General features: G+C 45.5%; 1 protein-coding gene across 3 annotated transcripts in view; it reads right to left on the bottom strand.

Annotated features, from left to right (window-relative positions):
• Positions 1-4,247: 4,247 nt before the first annotated feature.
• RAB6A (RAB6A, member RAS oncogene family) overlaps positions 4,248-25,591 on the bottom strand; it is a 39,615-nt gene continuing 18,271 nt past the window's right edge. Inside the window, exons 2-9 of one of the 3 annotated variants that reach the window (XM_066340785.1) lie at positions 19,071-19,129; positions 16,505-16,558; positions 14,967-15,083; positions 14,805-14,910; positions 12,898-13,009; positions 12,067-12,160; positions 6,560-6,626; positions 4,248-4,438 (exon numbers count right to left, since the gene is read on the bottom strand). In XM_066340785.1, the coding sequence (XP_066196882.1) occupies positions 4,374-4,438; positions 6,560-6,626; positions 12,067-12,160; positions 12,898-13,009; positions 14,805-14,910; positions 14,967-15,083; positions 16,505-16,558; positions 19,071-19,129 (674 nt within the window). In that variant the 3' untranslated portion in view covers positions 4,248-4,373. The remainder of the gene's footprint in view (positions 4,439-6,559; positions 6,627-12,066; positions 12,161-12,897; positions 13,010-14,804; positions 14,911-14,966; positions 15,084-16,504; positions 16,559-19,070; positions 19,130-25,591) is intronic. The other 2 variants (XM_066340782.1, XM_066340784.1) reach the window with 2 other exon arrangements.

Genomic DNA, 25,591 nt, shown 5'->3' with positions numbered 1-25,591 from the left:
CCCATTTATCTTCCTTCGGAGCTGGGACATGCCCAGCATGGAAAAAGGTGCTGCTGCAGCAGGTAGAGAGAGCCCTTGCACTTTGGTTTGCTGAGGATTCAGCCGCTGGAAGCAGAACTGCAGCAAGGAGACGGCTTGGCTGCTGCAGCAGCTCTGCAGATGCTTGCCAGGTGGATGCTGTGGCTCCTCCAGCCTGGAAAAATGGGGGTTGATCCCACCAGCGAGCCATCAGCTCCCTCCAGGCTGAGCCAGATACTCGTACTTGGATTTTGGAGCAGGGCTGGGAGAGGAGCTTGACCCACTGCAGCCAGGAGGAGCCTCCGGAGCAGGTGGAGCCCCCTCACCCATTCCCTGCTCCACAGCAGCCTCGTCTCTGCAGTTTGACCCTGACCCCCTTCACCAGAAGGAAGGTGGGAATTGAGATACCAGTGAGAGGTGGGAGTCCCAAGGCTACCCATGGCAGCAGCCAGAAGGAATCGAGGAGGTGAACCAGAGACTCCCAGCCAGGGCAGCACCTGCAGGTGCCAGCTACAAGGAATGGAAGCTCCCCCCAGTGACAACAAACGTTCTCCAGGAACTCATCATCCCCTCATGACTGCTCCCATATCCCTAATTCCAGCACATCTCCACCACTACGTTCTAGTTTCACGACCAATTTGTTCATGGTCCTTTTAACAGTGAAGAGTTTGACCAAGAGACCAAGGTTTGGGCACACACCAAATCCAGGTAATTCCCCTTCTCTACTGGCCAGGTTGGATGGGGCTGCTGGAAGGTGTCCCTTACCCTTGGCAGTGGTTGACACTGGATGGTTTTTAAGGTCCCTTCCAACCCAACCATGCTGTGATTCCACGATTCTCTCCTTCAGGAAAGCAAAGGGTAACTCACCAAAGAGCATCTGTTACTCACCTCCCTGGCCCCGCAGACCCAGCCGCCGTCTCCGGCAAGAAGGAGGCTTAAGGCGGATCCTCCTCAGGGAAGCTGGGCTTGCTGCACCCGTGTCCCAGGGAAGCTGAGGCAGTGGTGAGGCCGCACAAGGTGCCTTTGGGAAGGGAGCAGAGGAAGCAGCTGGATGCAAGGAGCAGGAAAGGAGCAGAAAGGCACAGCTGCAGCTGGCAGAGGCCAGGCTCTGGCCCCGGCATCGCTCCTCGGGCGCTGGAAACAATCGCAGAGACACCGCAGCAACAGCAAACACAGCCCTCCACCACCTCCCCTCTGAAACACAGCCCCCCAAAAGCCTTCCTGCCCTCACAAAAGCCTCCTGCAGCACTTCAGCCCCCCGTGAGGAGCTGCACCTCCCGCCTGCACTGCGCTGGACGTGCTGAGAGAAAAGACCCAGAGCTTTCCAATGAGACAGGTATTTATTTAGTTCAAGCACTAAGGATTTGTTCTCTTGTTCTGGTTGGTTCATATTATCAAACAGAGCTGAGGTACCAGTGACATTCCAACATGAAGAAAAGGAACCTTTATTTTCCCCTTACACAATTTCTTCAACTACTTTTATCAAGACAAAACGTGAGGCATGGAATAGCTGCATGATGGACTGTACAACGAGCAAGCCAGAGCAGGGAGGAGAAAAGAAACAGAGCCGAGACCTTCATTCAAAAAAACGCACAAAAATCAGCATTAAAAACATCTTTTCTCATGGTTCCACTGGCCACGTCTGTGGAGTAAAAGAAAATTCAAATCTAAAACATGACAGATGGATGCTGCAAAAAAAAAAAAAAAAAAAAAAATCAACAGAAAAAAAACTAATATAAAGACCACGTTGCTCCTGTGCTCACCTTGGAGAACTGGGACGAGGACAGGACTGAGTCCTGTGGTCACATTAAGCACAGGCAATCAGCAAGGACATGCACTGAACATACCTGGCTGTGCTGAGCAGCCCCAGAGGCCTCGTCCATGCTCCTGCAGCCCCCGGCCGTGCTGAACACGGAGCTGTGGGCACGCTGCTCTCCACACCTTTGTTTCCAGCGAGATCTGGACAAACCTGCTCCCAGGTCTTCCAGGAAAAGCATCCAGGCTGCTGGTCCATCACAGCCTGTATGGGCTAAGCCAGCTCCTTAAATCCAGTGCTTAAAGCTTGGGACTGTGGGAAGCAGAGGGGGCTGGTTCTATCAGAAGCAAGCAAAAAAAGGATGTGCTTGTGGGGAACAGCCAAATGAGGACCAACAGAAGCTGCACGGAGAACCGAAGGAGAAAAAAACAAACCAAAGCAAAGGAAGAAGCAGCAGGATGAAGCATTTCAGCACGGTTAAGAACAGTACAACAAAGGAAAAGCAGCCAGGTTTCCTTCCCCCAGAGAGTTTCTTTTAAATAAAGAATGATCCTTTGTCACATATCATTGATGTTTATTTCAAGACATGCCACGTCAAAAAAATTCGCCTTTAATATTGCATTAGAAAAGCACTTTTACATCTCGTTCTGCCTTTAAGTTATTGTTGTGCAGAGTTGCTAGAAACCCAGGGCAGGGCATGAGCCTGGCATTCACCTCAGGAATGAAGAATTCCAACTCTTTTATGCCCGCTTCCTGGGGAAAGTGGTGGTGAGGACAATTCCCTTCCTCTCCCCCAGGGTGGTTATTTTAGATGGTAGAGAGAGGGGCAGAAGAGAACCAAGGAGGAGCCTGAATATTCCCTTGCAATTGTCCATTTAATTCGCAATCGCAACACAGACTCGAGAATTCCTTCCTGCACTGTAACTCGGCCAGAGTCGCCCAGCAAACAATGTATTTACAATTGTGTTTATTAACTTACACAGCAACTTCACAATGACTAGTAAAGATTAAAAGGGTGCACTTCTAGTGTGTTCCATTCCGTGTTTCTCGGGTAGCTACATCTTGCAACATCAGCAAAGCTCTACACAGATTCCTCAGCCAAAGGAAAACAACAAAATCAGCACTGAAAAGAGTAAAAAAAAATTAAAGCCGAGAAATAAATATCAAAGAAAAAAGGGTTAATTGTGAGCTTAATTCCATAGAAAACTAAATTACTAATTATTTAACCAAACTATACAGCTCTAGAGAACCAAACTAAACCAACCTGGAAGACTGAACATAAAAAAAAAAAAAAAAAAAAAAAAAAAAAAAAAAAAAAAAAGAGAGAGAGAAAAAAAAGAAAAAAAGAGCTTAAAAAAAGGCATCAATCTGCATAATCAGAAGTTGGTTTCCATCCTACTCAAGTCCCTCCCTTTCCATCTAAGATGTCTCAACTAGGATTCTGTAGGATCAAAGTAAATACCCCTTCCCCACCGACATATGCCCACGCTTTGGAAAAGCGGGTGCCATTCCCCCTCTGCTGGGGCAGCCAGCTGCTCTTCTCTCTTTCTCCCAAATTTCCAAGGTTTCAACCGGCTTTGGCAGGTTTTAGTGCCAGTCCTGATTTCAATATTTCCCCTAAAAACACCAAAGAAGCAAAATGCTTTCTCCTCCAAACAGCTGAACCGTTAGGTTCCCATCTCTTGGGCAGTAATAATTCACTTCACTGGTGCTCTACTTAAAAAGGAAAAAAAAAAAAAAAAAAAGCTCTGAAAACTCATTTTGCACTCGAAACATTATTTCCCTGTTTCCTGCAAGTGTTTTGCTAATGCACATCCACCCTTTCCTTCCCCCCAAATCCTCCAGAAGCCACTCATCCCAAAGAGCCCGTCCATATTTCCCAGTAATGCTTCCTTGGCAATGTCCCCGCTGCCTCGGCGAGAATTCCCAGCTCCAGCAGCTGGGGGTGTCAAACCCCTGCTAAGGTCAGGCTGGGCCTGGACACCAGGCAGACTCGCTCTGCTCAATGCAATTAAGAGCTTGGGGTTAATTTGTGTTTAATTATCAAGGATAAGCGTTTAACCCTCGGCATCTGCCGCCTCCCACCGTGATTCCGCCTGCTGTCTACACATTCCCAGTTTCTGAGAGAAATCCAATGGGTCAGATTTGCAAGCCTTCTTCTGCACATACATCTCGTCTAGGTCCAATTCCAAACTTACTCAGTTGCCATCATTTCAAAGTGCAATATCATAACATATTAAAAAAGGAACAAATATTAAGAAATTGTACCTATTTTTTTGTTTGGATTTTTTTTGGACTTCTTTTTTTTTTTTTTTTTTTTTTTTTTAAAGTTATACCTAGAATACGGTGGAATATTTTGGCTTTTTTTCTTTTTTTTTCTTATAAATAATGAAGACACTGACATTTTGTTGGTGTGTGTGTGTGTGTGGGGTGTGCTTGTGAAGCTAAAGATCATCTCCACGAGACAGCCAGCGATGATGAACTGCGATACGTTATTACGGAAAGGGGAAGGTTCAAGCCAATATTCACACTGCAGTCAATGAAGAGGACAGGGAGGGAAAGCAGTGATGTTCTGGAGAAAGGTGGAAGCCACATGGTATTAGCAGGAACAGCCTCCTTCACTGACAGGCTGCTCTTGAGGCTTTTCCAGTTTTATGTCAATCACTAGAAGGAGGAAGTTAAGGCAAACACATCTCCAACTCTGTTTCCCCACCAAGAGCAGGATTTTGAACGGCATTTTCAGTGTTTCCCACTGAAATACTCAGAAAGACCAGCTCCAAACCGAAGGTTTCTCACCTGCCCCTCCTGCTCCGGCACTGGCACATTAAATTTGCAGCACAAACAATGTCAGACCCCAATGTCTGTCTCTAACCACTCTGCTCTTCCCAGCAGTCCCGCTGATGTCTTGCTGTGGGAATTAAAGATGCATGGAGGATACACTGAAGGGTCTAATCACCACTTCTGCAGAACCACGGAATCATTCAGGCTGGAAGAGCCCACTGAGATCTTCAAGCCCACCTGCTCCCCCAGCACTGCCAAGGCCACCAGTACCTCATGTCCCCAAGTGCCACATCCCCATGGCTTTAAATCCCTCTGGGAATGGGGGCTCCACCACTTCCTGCACACTGCTCACCCCCAGAGCTCTGTTAAACCTCTTCCTTCCTCAGTTAAATCTCTCTGCTCCCTGCAGCAGCCAGCAAGGCCCTGCCACCAGCCTGGATTCCCCCTTCCAGTGACAGCTGATGTCCCACAAGGTCACTGCAGTGCTGGCTGCTCAGAACCTGCCTGTGATAAGCGACTCCCTCTGCAGCACTCGAATTCCCAGTGGATGCCCTACCGCTCCAGCCTCACAGAGCCTTTCCCAGGGGGAGCTTTGAATGCTAATCCCCAGCTCAGAGCAGTTCACAAGTCTCCAGCGTTGCCCTTATCAGAGAACACAGAAGCAAAGAGATCACACAGCTGGTACTTCCAGCTTCTTTCTTTAGGGGCTTGAAGTTGCTTTTTCAAGAGGTTTGGAGAAAATAAACACAGAAATGGAAACGGAAGACCAGCAGTTCATCTCCAATATTTGGTCCATTCTGCTGATTTAAAACTTCAAGTGTGTTTAGGCCAGAGATGCTTGACATGAGCCTTGCCAGCTTCATCTCAGAGCATGAATGGGTCAAGATCCTTAAACCCTCCATGTTTTGCAAAAGTGCCTCCATTAATCCTAATGCAGCTGCCTAGGAGAGGATGCTATCCATCCCTGTTATCTGCAGGCTGCAAGAAGCCCAATTCCCAGTGCCCTAAATGCACTCCCATTTGGAGACTGGTGATCAAATTCCCTGCCACAGCCCCTGCCTCTGCACTCTCCCCCATTAATTAAGTTTGTTGCTCATTAACCTTTTGAGGACCTGCATAACAAAAGTATTTCTGATCACTCAAATCCCTATCACACAAAGCTTGTGCCTCAGCAGCTGCAATCCCCAGCTTCCCAAATCCCTCTTTTCCCCATCCATCAGAGGCTCTGATATAATTTCAGTGTCAAGCTTGTCCCACTCCCACAGTCCCTGGGATTTCCTTCCCCCAAGGCACAATTTCTCCTCTATTTCCCAGCTCCATGATCCCTGCTGCAAATAAAACCAACAGCCCTGGAAAAGCCACCATTCCAAGCACACCCACCTGGCCAGGTCAGTGATTTCAGTGTAGCTATCCTGCTTTTCAAGCCTTTTCCATCCCCTGTGGCACCTGCTTTCCCTTGACTGAGACTGATCCCATCAGTTGAATCTTCTCTCTCCCATCACAGAGATGCTGCCTGGGGTCCAGGTTATGGGATGCCTGGGAGGCTGCCCTGGGAGGTTATGGCATCTCCATCCTTTGAGATTTCTCAAGTTTCCCTGAATGTGACCTGGAGAAACTGGCTCAGTTTGGGAGTCAGCCTTGCTTTGAGCAGGATGGTCAGAGAAGGGGCCTTCAGAGGTCCCTTCCAGGACAGTTTGTTTTGGATTCTGTCAGATCTGCAAGAGCCACAGGTTTTTTTTCCAGACCTCTTTGCAGCTGTTTTCTCCCACCTTCCACACGTTCAAGCACCAAGCAAAGAATCCTTTTGGATCACCATTCCTTCCCCTGCTGCCTCCACCCTCAACACCCCTGCTCCCAGCCTTCCAACCCACCAATCCTCGTTCCTCAGCTCAAAGGTTACTTGCCCCTATTCCCCCTCTTTTTGGGATATCCACGAGCTGAGCGAGGTCTAAAGTGGATTTTCCTCATCCAGGGGAACGCCTGGAACAGGCACAGAAAGGATACTGTCTTCTCTACTTTTGTCTTGTGTGCTTTCCATCCCAGGCAAGGCAGCTGCCACGCGTCGGAAAAGCTGCAAAGAACCACACAGGGAACAGATGAAAACAACGGCTGCCCCCGGCTGAGACAGTTCAAACAATGATTCAACACATCCTCCAGAACTATTTACACTGCTCAGCCCCAAAATCCTGACACCAAATATAACCTTTATTCCTAGAAAAGGGCAAAGCACAGCTCGTGTTAATGCAGATCAGACAGCTGTGAGCAGCAAACCTCTTGCACCTTCTCCGCAAATAGGATGGGTGGGATCCAGCATTTCACCTCACAACTGCCAGGGATGTCCACGGACCCCAAAAACCTCTCCATGGCAGGTGGGAATTAGATTATTACACCTCCCCAGAGGATTACAGAGAAGCATAGACATGCTGATGAAGGCAAACACACCATCTAGGACCCTGTCATCTCATCAGCCAGGCTGACACACACAGAAGAGTGTCAAAAAATGAGATGTATGGAAAAGATTTCTTCCAAGCTTCACCTGTCTGTGGCTAAGGCTCCTATGAAACACACAAAGGAACGTGCCCAAACCTAATCTTCATCTTTTGGTGCCTACTCTGTGGTTATCCTATTTTCACATTCAGGGCATAAGGAACAAAACAAATGCATCCAAAGCCTTGAATGCTACCTCCAGTTTCCCAGCAAGGTCTGAACTCCAAACTTTCCTCATGGTTTCATTCCACTTGAAGGAAGCAAGATGGAATGGGACTGATTCACCCTCCTGCATCTCCCACCTTTGCCCCTGAGGTTCAGTCTTGTAATTCCCACCACACGGCTTTTCCTCAGCCCTCTGGGTGAGGACCCCTCAGATGTGGACACTATTAAAGCAGGAGAATTGCCCTGAATTCAGCGGCCTGTCCCCCCTGCACAGGATGCCCTCCATCCATCACGTGTTCCCACTGCATCCCCGGAGCTGCACGGGAGTCCCGGATCGCATGGTGCGGCTCTGACGTCAGGCCTGCCGTGTTCCATTACTGCACGTTTTCCTGCCTCTCCTCAAATGACACAAAGCTAAACCACTTATTCCCAGTGACCCACTTTCCACAGCAGAAAAGCCATCCAAGGCACTGCCAGCCTGTTTACATCAGGAATGGGGGTACCCCACCAGCCCCGCGGGTCCCTGCCCAAGGGCTTTCCCCACTTGGGCTCCCAGTGTCCCAGTGATGCTGCAGACACAATCAAGATGACTTTGTAGGTTGGACAGCCCCCTCCAAGCTCACCAGGAGCAAGCCCCCAGGTCTGTCTGGGATCTTTCTTGGCAAACATATGGCACACACTGGAATCTGAACCAAGGACAGGGGTCTGAGATGTCGAAACTTGACATAACTCCCTAATTTCAGCTAACAGTCCAAAATAAAAATCTTAGTACACACCCGGCCCTGTGTTTCTGTGAACCTTTGCCATTAACCTGGACCTTCCAGCCTCCCTGAAAACCTCAGGGAAATCCTCACAGGCCAATTAGGAAGTAATAAAATTAAAGATGCTAAACTCTACCTAAACCAACAACAGGAATGCCCACACAGAGGAAGTGTGAGGAGTCTTTAAAAAATCCTTAGCTGATGGAACCAACTGGAATTCCTGTATTCAAACCACACTGCTGACAGAAAGGCTGTTTAAAATACAGTAATCCTTTCTTTACATTAAGACCAGGAATAAAATGATGCTTTTAGCAGTATTTCTCTCCTAAATTATCAGCCTAAAAATAGGAATTTGGCAACTAAGAAAAATCAACTTTATTTCTTATTAACCTTCTGCTTATCAGCCCCAGCATATGTGAATAAATCCAATTAGAGAAACTTCCTGATGGTTGGAAAGCAGCCTTCCTACAGGGCCCTCCGAGCTTCCTGGTGCTGTCAGCCCTGAGCCAGTGTGTGTCTGTACACACATGTACATGTTTAAATGTTTGTGTGGGTATAAAAACACAAGTATTGATGAGCATCCAGGACTTATTTTCCGAGGCAGGAGTTAAATGCAGCAGCTGAAAGACTAAAAGCCACCCAAACTCTCTCTCAGCATTCAACTCTGCAATCTGCTTCTTGATAGAAACTCTGGAAAAAAGCCTCATCTCTCCCAATCAGTTTCAAGTCATTTGCCAAACTATGCCTTTCCTGCTACTCCAGCCAATAAATCCCAACAGATCAGGGTCACAAGGAACTACAAGCATAAACCAGTTTTCAGCCACACTCCAGCAGCAATATGGAAAGGACAGGAGGATCACTGTCCAGATGGAAAAGCCAGGCAAGAAACCTGTTCCCCAATACAAGGCAAACAAAAATATTTCCCTAATTCTCATTCTCTGCACCTCTGAGGATAATTCTTGCCCATCAGATGGCTAAGAATCAGAGGACAGCAGAAAGAGCTCAGCTCTGTGAGAACAGGGTCACAGAGGGGCTGTGTTTAGAGAGCTGCTGCCATGAGAAAGTTCTTCTGCCAAGGACCACATTCATCCCCTGGCTCTTCCAGGGCCAGTGTGGAGTGTGCCAGGTACTGCTGGAGGGAGGAATTCAAGGGCTCTCCCTCCCCTCTCTTTCTACAAGACAGCAAAATGAACCCTGACATATTCTGGGCACGAAATCCACGGAGTAACAATAAGATTCCCTGAAATACAGACTGCGAGACAGAGTAGGAATCGCAAAGTCTTTTAAAGCTTATTCAGGGCTGACAGAATGAATCAGAGACTACAGTTCTCTGCATTAAAAGGAGCAAGCTATCTACTTCTCTCCTCCAGCTTAAGGCTCCCCTGGCAATCAGTCTTTGCAGGATCCAAAAGCTAATCTTCTCCCCTCTGCTGCATTGGTTTAACCCCACAGTAACACTACCACCACTTTTATTCCCTGATATCCACTCATTTTTCCTTCAACGCCTCCTGCCCAAAGCCTGAGGGAACACTAGGTGTGAAGGACCTTGGGGACTGCAAACAGCTCTGCACTCACAGATCCAACAGCACCCAGCACTGAGGTGCCATACTCAGAGTTCTCCCCTTTCCTGATACAGGGAATGGCAGAAAAAGCCTGGCAGCAGCATGGTCCCCTCTGCTTCTTTGCTGGTAGAAGATCCTGGCACTGGAATAGCTGCTGTTGGAAATACAGAGCATGTCACCAGCTGGAGTCCCAGCACAAAGCCAGGCCCTCTGGATCTGTAGGGAGCTGGAGGCAGTGCCCTTCCCTCTTATCCATGCTGCTTTCCAGAAGAAAAAGATGAACCAGAAGCTAAAAGCAGCACCCAAGGACAAAAGTCCCGCGGATTCCCACTGATGAGGAGAAGCTGGAAAAATCACAGCCATTCCCTCCCTGAGCAGGACCAGAAATTCAGCTGCTTCTGGATGAAAATTCTGCATGAAAATTAACTTAGACAGTGATTGTTCTGCAGGATCAGAATATACTGTGGAGAGAAGTTATCTGTTATGGGAAGGTCAAATTTGCATTCAGCTTATTAAGGACTTTACACAGGTTATGGGAAGGGGATCCATTCTGCAGTTGTACTTTACCCTTTCACTGGGAGAGAATTCATTGCTAAGTTACTAGAATAAATTCACACAATTTAACAGAGAAGCTGCAAGGAAACAGGGAACTATCTAAGTGATGCTATTAAAATATTATTATCCTTTGATAATTGCTAAAACAGCTACTTATTAAACTAATAAAAATGAGAGTTACAAATATTCTAGAATACAGAATAGCTTTGAAATCCTTGAGTATCCCAGTCCACACCTGCAACACATGGATGAAAACTTGTAAGAAAATCCATTTTTAATACATTTTGAATATCCACTCATATCTTTGCACACCATCAAATCCTCAGGGTTCCAGCTGGCCCCGAAAGCCACAATTCCCTCACAGGCTTGGGGACAGAACTTCTGGAAATGTGGCAGGGCACAGAAACTCCCTCAAGGAAAGAGGGAGTGTAGAGCTCTGCCATCATCATCATCATCATCACTCCTCTCAGTGCACACCCCCAGGTCTAAGTACTCATTAAAGATTGCAGCACAGAATCCAAACCTTAATTACAAGGCAGCCTCTGTTGTGGCAGGATAATTGGGGGACCCTGGAAGCCAACACGTTCATGGTGGGTGATGCAGTGAAACAGCTCTGAGTTAGCACTGCTATAATCATCCCATTATATAGGGAATCATTTTGCTACTTAGAGACAAAGTCAAGGGGCATTTTAATAACAGACTTTTTAGTCTGTCTGGAACATAAAGCAGTTTATAATCCTATTTTATTACTCTTGGTACCCTTCTGCGTAGAAACCATTTGTCCAACTATATGTATAAAATATATATGGAATGTCATCCATACACATAGAATTCCTGATAGTTTGGGTGGGAAGGGACCTTAAAGCTCACCCAGTGCCATTCCCACCCATGGGCAGGGACACCTTCCACTATTCCAGGGTGCTCCATACCCCGTCCAACCTGGCCTTGGACACTGCCAGGGATCCAGGGGTAGCCACAGTTTCTCTGGGCACCCTGTGCCAGGGCCCCCCCACCCTCCCAGCCAGGAATTCCTTCCCAATATCCCATCTAACCCTGCCCTCTGGCAGTGGGGAAGCCATTCCCTGTGTCCTGTCCCTCCATCCCTTGTCCCCAGTCCCTCTCCAGTTCTCCTGGAGCCCCTTTAGGCCCTGCAAGAGGCTCTGAGCTTTCCCTGGAGCCTTCTCCTCTCCAGGTGAGCACCCCCAGCTCTCCAAGCCTGTCCCCAGAGCAGAGGGGCTCCAGCCCTGCAGCAGCTCTGGAGCCTCCTCTGGATTCTCTCCAGCAGCTCCACATCCTTCTGTTCCTGGGGGACAGGGAACTGAACACAGCATTCCTCATATTTGCTCTGTGGAGACACCCATGAATTTATGTCTTCTCCAGCTCTGAATTTGAAGAGCCACAGCTCATCTCAGGACATAAATCCTCATTTTTCTGCAGTTCCATCAGTTCAAAAGGCCTTTCACTGCTTTCTCCAATTCAAAAGCAACTCATCATCTACTAGAAATAAATAGCTCTGTCTGTCCAGGAACATTTGCTGACACTTCCAGTGCCTTCTAACAGAGTTGGAACAGCAGTTGCTCTGTCTCCCTGTGCGCTGGAAGCATTTTAAGCCATCATGCTCCTCCTTCACTGGTTTGTTCATTCAGTGAAACAGAATCACAAAGAGTCCTCAGACCTGTGCTTGTCCAACTTTGTGTCTCACTCTCAGTATAAACAGCAAATCTGGATTATCAAAAATCCAGGAAGGTGTGATTCTGTACTCAGAAAGCTGCTTCCATAACTCCTCTGTTATTTAAGTGGAAGGAAGTCCCATATCATGTGATGCGAGGTCAGAGATCCTTCAGAACCTCAGCCAACAATTCGACTCTGAGGTGTTGCTCACTCTGTGTGGACTACAATTCCCACTGGCCCCCTTTGCAAGGTTTCCGAAGATCCAGGGAAGTGCTCCTCTAACAAGGGTGTGTTAACAGCAGCCACTCACCTGTTTTACATTGTATCCTGCTTTTGCACTAGTTTCAATGAACATTACATTCAACTCTTTGGCTTTCCTTTCTCCTTCCTCAATGGACACTTGTCTGGGGAAGAAAACGCAGAGTTAGGAGTAAAAAAACCAAACCTGGACAAATACCTTAATAATTAAGATTTGTTACAGTTAAAAAAAAAACATAAAGTGCTTTATCTGAAAGCACTTAAAGGTGTTTTTTTTTTTTCCCTGCATGGAATGTACTGCTGCTGACGGGCATCACCACTTCACTTCCATGGCACATCTGGCTCCCAAAGCAAAACTCAGCATTCCAGCAGAACAGCCAAGTGTTCACCACCCCCAAATCCCTGTCCAGGAAGCTGTGCTTTTATGTCTAAACAATCAGCAATATGGTCCAAAAATAATCTTCAAAACTAAACTGCTTTAACAAAGGTCCAAGTGTAACCATCTCATGTAAGAGGAATTTTGTCCCATTATTTCTCCCTGGATATGTGTTCCACCCATTAGGCAGAACATTATTAAGAACAAATATCTGTAACCAGTTTATTCATTCACTGGTGTGGGCTGTATCAACAATTCCTTCTCTCCTGACATCTGTACAAGTCCGTGAGAGTTTTTCAACTCATTCAAGTTTAGCCAAAAGAAAGAGGGTTTAAAATTGGGATTTCTCCAGTCACAGCCATCTCCAGAAAAAACAAAAAAAAAACCAACCCAACATTTAAATGTTAAATACTCCTTTAAGTATTTAAATATTAAATACTCCTTAAAATAGGTGCAAACAGCAGCAGAGTAAGAAAAGCATTTGAAAGCTGGATTATTCCTCCATACCTCTTATCTGCTAGATCTGTTTTATTTCCCACCAGCATGATGATGACATCGCTGCCCCGTTCCGTTCTGACATCATCGATCCACTTTGTGGTTTGCTGGAAGGAGTTTACATCTATCAGAGAACAGTGGAGAGGGTTATCACTGCAGGTGCCCCTCACAGCTCACCAGGAAATATCCCTGGACTTGGAAAGAAAAGCTTCACATTCTGTGGAGTCGGCGGAGGAGGGTGATGAAGAATCAGCGAGTGAAACCCTGAATCTCCCCCACTAAAGGACACGGAAGCTCTGGGATTAATTTCAGATGGGCAAGTGCTTCATTACAGGGGCGTTCAAAGCCACCGAGGGGACTGACTCCATCTATAATTTGGCTGGGACAGCACCTAAAATGAAAAGCCTTATCACTGTGTTTCTGTTCCTTGTTTTTTAGTTCAACATCCAGTGTTTTCTATAGGGAGTGGGGATTAATTTTTGCACTCTACACTGCTCCTGGCTTGTGCTCCTACAGAGGTTCCTACAGCTCCATTGCTTCTCAAAATCCTCAATCCCAGCCTTGCATTTTGTACACCTGAATCAATCACTTTTTCTTTTTTCTAAGGAATCCCAGGGTTATACAACACAGCAGCAACTCCCGTGGCACTGAACACTTGCCTTCAAAACAATTTCTAAATCTTTGCATAAAATCAGAAGCAGAAATTTAACCTCTTCATAGGCATTTAATGCTACATCTTTAAAAGCTGCAAGGTAAGAATTTCAGACTGTATGGTACTTGAGAAGTTGCATCCCACAGGGAAAAAGAGTTGGAGGGAAGCTGCCACAGAGCTCAGCATTTGCCAGTTAGTGACACAAAGAGCATCTGAGCAGCCAAAGTAGTTTCAGTACTTAAAAAGGGAGGGGGGGGGGGCCTCTGCAGCAGTTCTTGAAAAGTATTGATTTTTTTTTAATGGTTTCTACTGCAAAGTAATATATTGCGTGCTAGACAGCCAAGACTTGATCACTTGCCAGTCTTAATTCTCTTTACTGCCTGGCAATATTGAATTTGCTGGGTCAGGGAAAAATTCAGAGTTCATAGCTAACCTGTAATTTTAGCTCAAAGGAAAGTGCCATTTTTAACAATTAAGAGCTTTTCTAGGTAAAGCCCCTATTTCTGGCCATAATCTTCTAGTATTTATAAATCAAAGGACAAGAACTTAGGCATTTTTGCAGAATTAGGCCATTGTTCTCAGTCAGTTCTGGTTTAGAAATGAAATTGTCTGAAGGTTTAGTTCCCCTAAAATAGAATTTCTGCTTTGTCAATGCAGGAACTGGTAAGTTAAGGTTGTCTGAACTGAGGGGAGGGACAGAAGGAGCAGGGCTGAAAAAGCACTAATATTTTAGTTGACAAAAATGTACATACCTTAGTAAGAAATGAAAGAGCAATTGTTAAAGGGTAAGGGGCTTAGTGGTAAGTTTTACATCTTGCAGCATGTGAGGGTGGCTGATTCCAAGGAAAATGAGATGTTAATGCGTTCTCCCCGCCAGCCCGTGCCCAGATTTCGTTTGGTGGGGGAGGGTTAATGAAGTGGAGCAAGCTACAAAAGTCTCCAGTTTGAGAATTCAGATACCCATGGACATGAAGACCCAGAGTCACAGGTGATGTTATGACCAAAAGGCAGATGAAAAAGTGCAACGAGAGCAGGCAGGACTGAAGGACTGAAGAAAATGGGATAGGGCAGGGTTAAAAATGGTATCTGTGAGACAGTTTATACATTACAACAGCAGCAACCACGGGGCTTGTGTGAAACAAGCAAAGAAACCATGTTTTTGTCATGCCAGCATGAAGCCCAAGCAGATGACATGAGAGGACATGCAAAGCTAAGCTAGAGGATGAAAACGGCAGAGTATTAGAAATGCAGAATTCCCCCCACTCACTTGTGATATCATAAACAACAACTGCAACAGTGGAGTCACGAATGTAGCTAGGAATCAAGCTCCTGAACCGCTCTTGACCTGCTGTGTCCCATAATTGCAACCGTACCTAACAAAATCAGTCAAACAAGCAAGAAAAATAAGAAAAAAGGTCAAACCCAGTGCAAAATACCTACTTGTGATATCGTAAACTACTACAGCAGCAGCAGAGTCACGGATGTAACTGGGAATGAGGCTACGGAAACGTTCCTGACCCGCAGTATCCCACAGCTGCAACCTGATCTGTGGGTGGGAGAAAATTAAAAAAGCCAAACTGCCACTAAAAATAAAAGAGTAAAGAAATGTTTTACTTTTTTTTTTCCTAAAAAAGCTAAATGAAAAGGATAAACTCATGCAGGATGTGCCTGGGGACTGGGAGCAGCAGGACACTGTCTCCTTACCATCTCTCCTGAGGGGTGATAGCAGCCAGACTAGGGGTGGGGGGTGCAGCTTCCCAAAAAATGCTTCCCTTCCAAAAGGGGAGGAGTGGAATGGCTCAGCTTCCAAACTGAGAGGGCCAACAAGAAAGCTACAGCTGAAGTGATGGAATCACCATTCCCTGGAAGTGTTCAGAAATGTGTGGATGTGGCACTTGGGGACGTGGGTTAGTGGTGGCCTTGGCAGTGCTCGGGAATGGTTGGACTTGGTCTTGGAGGACTCTTCCAGCCTCAGTGATTCTGTGAAATGTTCACCTGCAGTTCTCCCTACACGAGTATTTCATGCTCTGCTCTCCTTCCTCAGGAGTCACACAGGCAACCTCCAGCAGCATGAAGGATGGTTGCTGGTGGAAAAGCTGGGAAAGCTACTTATGTCAGGTTTTCAAGAATAAAATGCTCATTATAACTCTAAACTGCGAAGTAACAGTCACAGACAGGCTGAATGGCTCTTACCAACAAGGTTCTGGAAGAAAAGGCAAGACACACTAAAAGCAACGTGTATGGCAAGGTGTGCAAGAGCCAGTTTGGTCATAGAAAGCATATCTCATCCCTCAAGCACTTTGCATGCAATCCCATTTATTGGGGGTTTATCCAATCCCATTTATTGGGAGTCTATCCAGTACCACAAGCTTCTGCAGCACTGCAGTTTTGCTTCTGCAAATAGCTCAAGTGAGGCTGAATTTCTTAATTAAGAATCTGAGCTCATTTGAAACCACAGCTTTGCTTGCACAGAGAAGTGATTTCACTTGATGAGCTAAAACTGCACCAAGCAAGGAAACTAGTCTCATTTGTGAACTCATCAGAGGCCACCTTCTTTTTAAACAAGGAGTATTAAGAAGATGGAGGCAGCTATTATCTGGCCACATCTGGCAATTTCTATTTTACCTTCCTGTCTTACGGCATCAAAAGCTGAAGGGGTTAAGCATGGTTTCTCCAGATTCCCACCATCATTCACCCCTCAAATCATCTGTACCATCTCTTTCTGCACAGAGGATGACACTAAAGCACCACTCCAAAACTGCACCTGAGAGCCCTGCACACACGAACCAAATGATGATTTCCCATCCCCACTGCTGTGTCTCCACAGCACTTGTCAGCCTGGAAGCAGCTGGGAGATAAAGGCTCAGCCTGTGCTTCCCAGTGATCTCAGAAGTGTGGGCTGCAAAAAACCAGATGCTGGTCCTCATTCCTACTGTTCACAGAGAAAAGCAACAAAATCTTACTCACTGTTCGATCCTCCAAGTACATGGTTTTCGATAAGAAGTCAATGCCAATTGTTGCCTGTGAAGAGATGAGAAAACCAAGAGCTCTTTAAAAAAATGTCAGAACACCTGCAGTGATTTTCAGGGGAGAAGCAGCAGCTGCAAGAAAAACAGGTTGGATTCCTTATTTTTGAGATATAGCTTCATTCAATAAGCAATTTGTTTAATATATCCACGACCAAAAGAATTTCTTAAAACTACAAAAGGTTTTAAGCTTGACTCCAGTTCATGCATCTTGACAGTTTAATCCACACATTTATCTGCGTAGCAGCAGGGATTTTTATGCATGTGACAAAATGGTGCCCCCAGCTCAACCAGGATATGCGGGCACCCCGTCTTCTTTCCAGCTGCCAAGTATCTCCATGGATCTTCACTCTTCCACACAGATTAAGGCAGACACCAACATGATCCCCAAAAACCACTCAAGCTTGGCTCATCCTAAAGCAGCATGGCTGCACCCAAACCTCCCAACACCAATGTGAGCTTCCTGGAGAACACCTTAATGGCACTGGCAAGCCATTCTCCCTGACATGTCACACCATCCCTTGTACCAAGTCCCTCTCCAGCTCTCCTGGAGCCTTTTCAGCCTCTGGAAGGAGCTCTGAGCTCTCCCTGGAGCCTTCTCCTCTCCCAGCCCATCCTACAACAACACAGAGAAGCAGCACTATCAAAGTGGATTCCAGCAGGCTCTATATACCAGACTTTTACTAAAACAGATCTTCTATGATGTGGGGCCACAGCACAGAGGAAATCATTCCCAACATGTCCACGGAGGAGAATCACTCCTGGTAAAACAAACACCTCCAATCACACAGTTTTATTCCAGGTGTTTGGGTTTCTGACACAGTACAGCACGTTCTCACTGATAAGACAGAGGGACACAGCTGAATTCCTCTCATCCAGCAGCGAGCAAAAGGAATCCAATGCACAGCACGGATTTCATTAAATGGCAGCTTTCTATTTTTAACAGCTGAACATAAAAACCCCATGTTCAAATGATAGCTTTCAGAAAAGTATGCATTCAAAATCTGCCAGAAACGTCCAGAACAAGCAGATTGTCCCTGAACTCACCTCCCGCTCCAGCTACCCATGAGCAGGGTGTGATGTGCATTGGCAATAAATACTGGGCTCTCAGGGGTCTCTAGAGAACCCTGTTTTGGGTTGACACCAACAGGCAGGGTGATTCTGGCCAAATTCCTGGAGCTTTTGTGACTGATTCCTTCTTCCAGCTACAGCACAATAGGAGGTATGGCCTCACCTCAGTCACAACTCCAGGAAAATCAAGGGGTTTGGATGAATGGCTCTGACCCAAGTCCATCAACACTCAAACTGGGCAGGCAACACTGATGCCTAAATCCAAGTCTTGGAAGCCCTTAGGATTTCTCACTGTTGTAAATGCCACTCACTGATTTTGCAATAATTCAATGTATTACATCAGACCACCTTTCCATGGCGACACCCGTACAATCCTAAAGCACATAGGCTCAAACCTTCTCAAGGAAGGACTGGGACACAGACTCAATAAGGAAAAGGAGCAGTCCTAAAAGAAAAATACTGTGTGTGGGGGGAAAAAACCCAGCTTAAATAGAAGAAATGCCTTCAATGTCCATGTAATTACAGAAGGAGGAATCTGTGAGGATGTTTGCTGCCTCGGGAGCAGTGACGTGTGCTCCAGCCCTCCCACACTGTGGAAGCGTGGCTCTTCCCACAGCTCAGGGAGAACTCCACATCTCGTTTTTCCTAGCAGCAGCAAGGAGGAATTACTGAAGGAGGCAGAAGGGAAATCTCTCAATTCAATGAGATCCTTGGGCAGACACTGAGAAACTGGAGAATCACGTTTTCCTTTTTTTTTCCTTCTTTTTTTCTATTACCTCCTCCTCCCACCCCCCTAAACAGTCCTTCCCAGGCACCAGGGAACAGATTATTCTCAGTTTCATGTATTCAGAACATCACCAACTGCAACCAAGTCATGAAACATGTTCTGCTTGAAAGAGACACATTTCAGGAAACTGAAGAACTTTTATATCTCACCACATTTTGGGCTCATGCTAAATTCTGAGAGTGGGCAACACTGACTGTTCTCCTGGACTGCACAGTGTTAATTTGTAAAATTGTTTTCTAAACATCCTAAATTTCCTTTTCTTACATTTTGCATTATTTTCCAGTTTGTGTCAACTTGTTGTTTAAAAGAGCTGGGTACCTGTTATGTTACCCACACACAGGGATTAGATCTGTGATGGTCTGGTAGAAAATGGTGGGGAAAAAAAATGCTGGCAGACTTAACAACTGCTATTCTCTGGCTGTGCCTCGGGTATTCCTTTAGAGCCACAGCTCATCCTGCTGCAAACAGCAGGTAAACTCCTGGAGCAGAATCCAACCCTTAAGTGCCACTCTGGCAAGTGATTAAAATTAAGATTTTACAACTGGAATTCCATGGTCAGCGCCCCAACTTGTCTGGAATGAATCTTCCTGCAGTGGAAGATACAGCAGCAGAGGAGTCTTACACAAGACAAAAACATGGATTAATTTACCTGGTAGGTGTTGTCAAAGCTGTCATACATGAACCTGGTGATCAAGGAAGTCTTCCCCACTAAAAGAAAAAAAAAAAAATAAAAAAGGATTCAAGGACCAATTTCAGAGCAAGTTTTAAGCAAGTGATTTAAAAATGGTTTACTGTGTCAAATAGATCCACAGTGTGCACTTTAGCTTCCTGCAAGTACAAGAGCAGTTATTTACAATTGTAATTTTTTCCCTGTATCATTCCCAAGCATCACTCTTAAATATTTGTGATTTGAGAGGAAAATTAACTTCATTGCTCTGTTTTCTACCAAGTTATTTAATAATTTCAGTTGAACTGAATGAATTTAACAGCCTCTATAACTAATTAGTAGCAACAAAAAGCTCTTCTCACTCATAAAACACGGGAATTATTCAATTTAAAACCCCACCATCCACTTAGTTTCTACTCCACACTACTTATTTTCTACTCCTCTAAGACCCACACAACAGCAGACGGAGCCAAAGCCTAACTCATATTTTCTAGGCTTTTTCCTTCTCCTACATCTTCACCTGGAGGGATCAGCAAGATATACAGGAACTGGAACATCTCCAGCTGCCTCATTTTGATATGTATAAATCCTCTTCATGGTAGGCCACTTATTTAGGAAGCAACTGAAGTTACTCAGAGCTGCATCACATCCCAGTGTTTTTTCCAACCTCTTTGCAGCTGGAATTTGCCATCTCCCAGTGGCAGAGGAGAGGAGCTGTGTGACTTGTGTTGGACACCAAATATTGCATGTGCAGACAAAAGGTAAGAAAGAGTGCTCGAGGCAGAGCTTGGGTTCTCCAAGCAATATTCTAAGGATTTTAGTTCTTTGCCAGAGTGACCATCCAGTGAACACAGGGATTTAAGGCAAGATTAAGGTCCCTTCCAACCCAAACCATTCTATGATTTCTGGGGTGAGTTTTGCTGGTTTGCTTTAGTTCTTAACATAAGAGTGCCACCAAAATCTCCAGTCTCTATTAAGCATCATTATCACCTTCAGTTAACTCTGACAAAGGGCTAAACAAACAGAAACCCAGCAGACAGCCTCGGAGAGATGAGATCTTCCCATGTCAAAATCTGAATTCCCATGTGAATTTCTAACATATTCTGCTCTGGAGGCAGAATCAGGTTTCCCACGAAGTTAAAAAGCTGCTTTCACAAAGGTAGAGGAAATATTCCCTTCACTGAGTAGGTTTTCAGAAGCAGCACATCCCAGATGGGAATGATTCCTGAATCCCTTACTCAGATTTGTCCCATAGATGTGCTGAGCAGCTTGAGGTGGTGCAGGACAAACAGCCACGAGCTGCTGTGAGGGGATGAGGGATTCACTCCAGACCCATGACAATCCTCAGGAGACACAGACAAGCAAACCCAATCCCTTCCCACTGCAGCACAGGCTAAATCCCAGGAATCGATCTGCAGGATCACAAACAAGCTGGTTTTCCTAACGTGGCCACTGATGCAAACAGCCCCATTTAATTCTTCACTCTCACCCAGGAAATTATTTGCTTTGGTAACTCACGACCCCTGAAGGACAATGAAGTGTTCCAGAAAATTTTTCCCTTCTGAGTGACACATCTGGGATGGGATCTGTCCACAAATCGTAAAATATGAAAATGTTCTGTTTATTCCTGGAGCCTCCCTACCCTAACTTCATGCATTTCACAAAAAGAGGGGGAAAATAAGGTACCACTTGGCTTGTTTATATTTAAATATCTGCTTCAACCAACATTTGGAGAGAGCATCCTAATGGACTTAGTTCCAAGAAGCTTCTTCTCTGAACAGACCCAGGTTTATGTTGACAGGCACCAGATCAAGATGGTATAACACCAACTGCTCACAGTTTTAATTCCCTGAATACTGAGGCATTGCCATTCCTCCTTTTAAAAAACCCAAACTGACTCCTTTTAGAAATCCTGGCAGGAACGAAAGCCCACAACTCCCACTGTATCTCTAATCTCTGTTCTGCCTTGCTGCCGTATGTTTCTCCAATTCCCAGAAGGCATTAATTTGGGACTGATTGCAAGCAAGGGAGAGGACAGATTCAGAATTCAAATGCGTCTTGGAAAATGCCAAAATGACCTCAAGAGGCAAATGAAGCTCAGCAGGGAGAAGCAGAACAAGGTAATACAGGGAGAAAAGAACAAACAGCTGCTTAAAATCCAGATGGGAAACAACTGGGTAAGTAATCCAGGGGTTATAGCCCAAGAAACAGATAAGACACTCAAGATTTCAGCTTTGTTTCATTAAGATGCTGGCTTGGTTTTTTTGGTTTTTTTTAATCTAGTGAGTTAATTTAATCTCTTGGAAAAATTTCCACACACTAATGCTGTCCAGGGCAGCATTAGTCAGCAATGCAATATCCTTTAGGCAAAAATATTCCTGGTATGCTGCTGGAACAACTCCAAGAAAAAGGTCAACATCGCATCCTTGGAGGGACAGAGCTGGGGAGGAAATGCTGGGAATGGGGTTTGCTTTGACTGGACACACTGAGAGCTGTGCTACAGGAAGCAAGGGAAAATCTCAAACAATTCAGGAGCTGATAAAGAACTTTTTATTAAAAAAACAGGCAGCTTGCAGAGTTCACAGCAAGTAGCTGAAAGGTGAGGGGCAGAAGTGACTCACTGCTCAGGAAAAGTTATCTCCAGCCACTTTTCTATCTGTAGCTCAAGATCTGACCGCTAAAAGCCGAGTCCAACCACAGTCCGAGCAGGAAGGGCACAGAACTGGGAAACTGAGGCAATTGAACTTCCAAATAACTTTTTCAGCTGGGCAGTGGATTCACCTCCCTTCCTCGGCAGGCAGAGTAATCAGATGTCATTCCATCTAGGAATTGACATCCAAGGCACCTGAGAATCTTTTGAAGAGGAGGGAAGCCAAGTAAATACGCGATTAACCAAAGAAACCATTTGTTTCAACACCAAACTTGTCAGTTCTAGATATTTTTCTGTCATTAAAAGGCTGAAAAAATGGCTTCACCGGATGAGTTCTTGGCTCCTTACAACTTTCCATCCAACAAAAACTCCACATCAAAAAGCTCCTAATCCCAGCGTTGTGCCTCAGACAGCATTGCTTAGGTGATAGCTGTGATTATAAAATCCTAGAAGGTTTTGGATTGGAAGGGACCTTGAAGACCAGCTCATTCCACCCCTCTGCCATGGGGAGGGACACCTTCCCCTGCACCAGGGAAGTTGGCTGTTCTGATATATAAAATTAGGAAACTCCTAAAAGGACAGGTTTGGTCACCGGTTCAGCACAGAAACCAGCACTAACATCCTCCTGAATCAGAAACTGAATCGTGGCAGCAAACAGCCAAGTGCCCAAACACAACTGAGTGACAAGACATGAAGTTGTGAAGTTCCTATCAGTGGAATTGCCATGAACCAGGAGGGGCTAAATTCCAAGCCTTCAGCTCATGGAGTGACCCTGATTGATCCCCTTTGTCTGGGAGCCTTGAGCCCCTGCCTGGCAGGGATTTCACAGCGAGAACTCAGCTGCAGGATGGAATCAATACGCTGATCTCGTGCTTCCAGCCACTTTGATCCGACAGCGGCCGCTGGAGAGATCCCAAGGTCGTTCCATCTGATTCTTGCAGGCTGCCTTTTCCCTGCTCCTGGGGAGATTGGGGTGTCCAGCAGCAGCCCCCAGCGCTGACACTGATGAATGGTGGCTCCCACAGCTCCGGGTGCCGGCAGCAGTGCAGTGCTGGGCTCCCTAACGAGGCACTGGGGAGGAGGGCACAGACCCATTAGATAACACAAATCACCTCCCTGCCAGCACGGGATTAGAGGGTCATTTGTTGCCAGAGTCTGCAAAGGGCTCAGGCACCAGCCAGGAGTGACCTGCAAGGAAAAGTAATTGGGCTTGTGCCACTTGGACTCTGTGATGCACGAGGAGCAGGTCTGACATCGCCCTCTCATTTTCTTAGCCATATCATTCCAGAGATTCACATCTTGTCCAAGGGTTCTTCTGGAGAAGTCACATTTAAATCGCTGGCTTCATCCTAGTGATTGTGTAGAACTTTCAAAGCATCAGCAATCATGGAAAAAAACCCCAAGAAGTATATTGAAAGCAAAATAACCTTAAAATTAATCAACACGTCCAGCCTATTCAACTGGAAAACTGCACTTGGCCTCTCCCAGCTCTCAGAGGCAGCCCTGGCTAAGAGATCCAACCTGCTGAAAGCCAGAGGTAAAGGGAGGAAGATGAGGAAAGCCTTCTCCTCACATAAGCAGATAACTCACAGTGTAATCTCGAAGTTTCACTAGCCCTTTGCATGATTCCTTTCTGATTTGACTGAAGGATAAACCCCAGTGACACTATAACTTTCTTTCATAAATACGCTCATCTCAAAAATCTTCACTGGAATTATTTTGTTGGGAAAAAACCCAAAAAACCAACCCACAACACCAAAAGGAAAAACATTGCTAAGAACAATGTATTGAATTATGAATGCCTCAAAACCATTTTTAGATTTGTGTTTAAAAAGAAGCCCCAAAAGGAAGATGCACAGAGTTAACTTTCAATTATCTGTATTAGCCAGTAAGAATATTTTTAGGTATGCCATTCCCAGCCCTGGAAACAGAAATGCTGTAATAAAATGATTAAAACAGCTTCTTTAAAATACAATAAAAACATCCCCTATCCTCCTCTGCTCCTTGCTGTCAAACAATGGAAATTTCACCTGGTTCCTTCAAAGCAAGAAACAAAAATCATTCATTATCCAAAGGCACTGACAGAGCCAGCAGACTGCATCCATCCAAAGAATTTTCGGTCAGGTGAAGTTTTTCTCAGTCACAGTGAGGAACTCAGAGGACAGAATCCAGACTAATCCCAGGGAGCAGAGGCAAAACCACAGTTGAGGAGGTCTCATCTCCTCGCTCTAATTAAAGAATTTTTTTTTACCCTGATTTTTTTTTCCTTATTGATTCCACTCCTGCTCTACTGTCAAACCTATTTTTCTGCCTTTTAAGTCCTGATGGGAGATGAGATCAGACAAAAGGACCACCTGAGCCAATTTTTTACAGTTTTAAGTCCTCAATAATTTTTTTTAGAAACCAAGAAAAAATTAAATTAGTAGAAAGCCTGCAAAGTAAAAACCTTCTTGAAATCCATGCATGGACCCCTCTAAGTAGTAAAAACAAAATGGTTCAAACAGCCCCTTTTAAGATAATTTATTCCCAGTCTGGTTAAAGATCTAGGTTATAAATTTTACCGTGGTCCTATTATACAGATGTGCTTCATTAAGAAGGATTTCAGATTCTGTTTAGGAAGTCAATGTAGAATATCCAGAGAGTTACAGGGAAACAAGACCCAGAAAAACATGAGATAATTTAGGTTTGTTTTATATCACTGAGTTCAAGAGATGCTCCATCATTTTCTACCTAAATATGTTTCACTCCTCCCAGAGAACAACTCACCTTGATTTTAGCTGATTCTGGGTTTGATACTCATTCCAAGCAGAACAAACAATGGCCTGGAGCTTGTGGCAGAGATCAAATACAGAGATCAGGCAGCGGAAATTAAAGCAGCGACAGCGAATCCGCTGGCTCGGAGCACAGGGAGCACCCTCTGAACACCAAGTCCCTCAACACAATTCCAACAGTTTTGTTCCATCTACTTTATGTCCTCTGACAAAGGACATTTGCAGCTGCATTGCTTCCCACAGAACCACAGGGCAGTGAGGAGCTGCATGCAACGTGCTCATGCCAAATATTGCTATTTAGGTATTTCTTTGGCAGTTCAGGACACATTTTCATCCACAAGGACACTTTTAAAATGCAAGAAAATAAATCACAGAACCATTTTGGTTGGGAAAGCCCTCCAAGATCATGGAGTCCAACCATTCCTCCAGCACTGCCAAGAACATCGCCAACCCAAGTGCCCAATCCACAGGGCTTAAAATCCCTCCAGAATGGGGTCCAGCAGCTCTCAGAGGGCTACAAAACAACACCCACGTGGCAAACCTCAGCCCCAAAATAAGTCAAAGCCATCCAAGAACTTACACACAGACTGCAGAACCTGCTCCAACCTGCTCTGAACCTCCTCCAATAAAACACAGCCACGAACTGCTGGCAGCAGTTTGTCCATGATTGTAGGGGAAAGGAGGACAGACAGCAGAGCAACCACCTCTAAAAGGGGTTTTTGGCAGTTTATTGGTGGAGGGTTTATGGCATTCTACCTCGAAAAGGAACTCTAGAAAGGCAGACACAATCAATAACAATGTCAAACAATTGCAGCTGGCCTTTTTAGACCAATGAATCCCTGCCAATCCTTCATTTCTTTTCAGGTCATCACCACAACAAAGCTTTTATTTTGCCTTTTAATTAAAAGCACTATTGAAAACTGTTTGATACAGTCCTGGATCAATTACTTTGACTTCAGGGATTGCTGGCAGCCTGGAGCTCTCAATTTGAGAATCGCTGGCCTGTACTCACAGAGCAGAGGAGGAAACACACAGAAATTCAGGGATGGGCAGTGGAGGATTCCTGTAGTCCAATCCCATTC

Source organism: Sylvia atricapilla, chromosome 2 (assembly GCF_009819655.1).
Source record: "Sylvia atricapilla isolate bSylAtr1 chromosome 2, bSylAtr1.pri, whole genome shotgun sequence".
NCBI lineage: Eukaryota > Metazoa > Chordata > Aves > Passeriformes > Sylviidae > Sylvia > Sylvia atricapilla.
The sequence above is the reverse complement of the archived record's forward strand: the minus strand, read 5'-3'. Positions and strand labels throughout refer to the sequence as shown.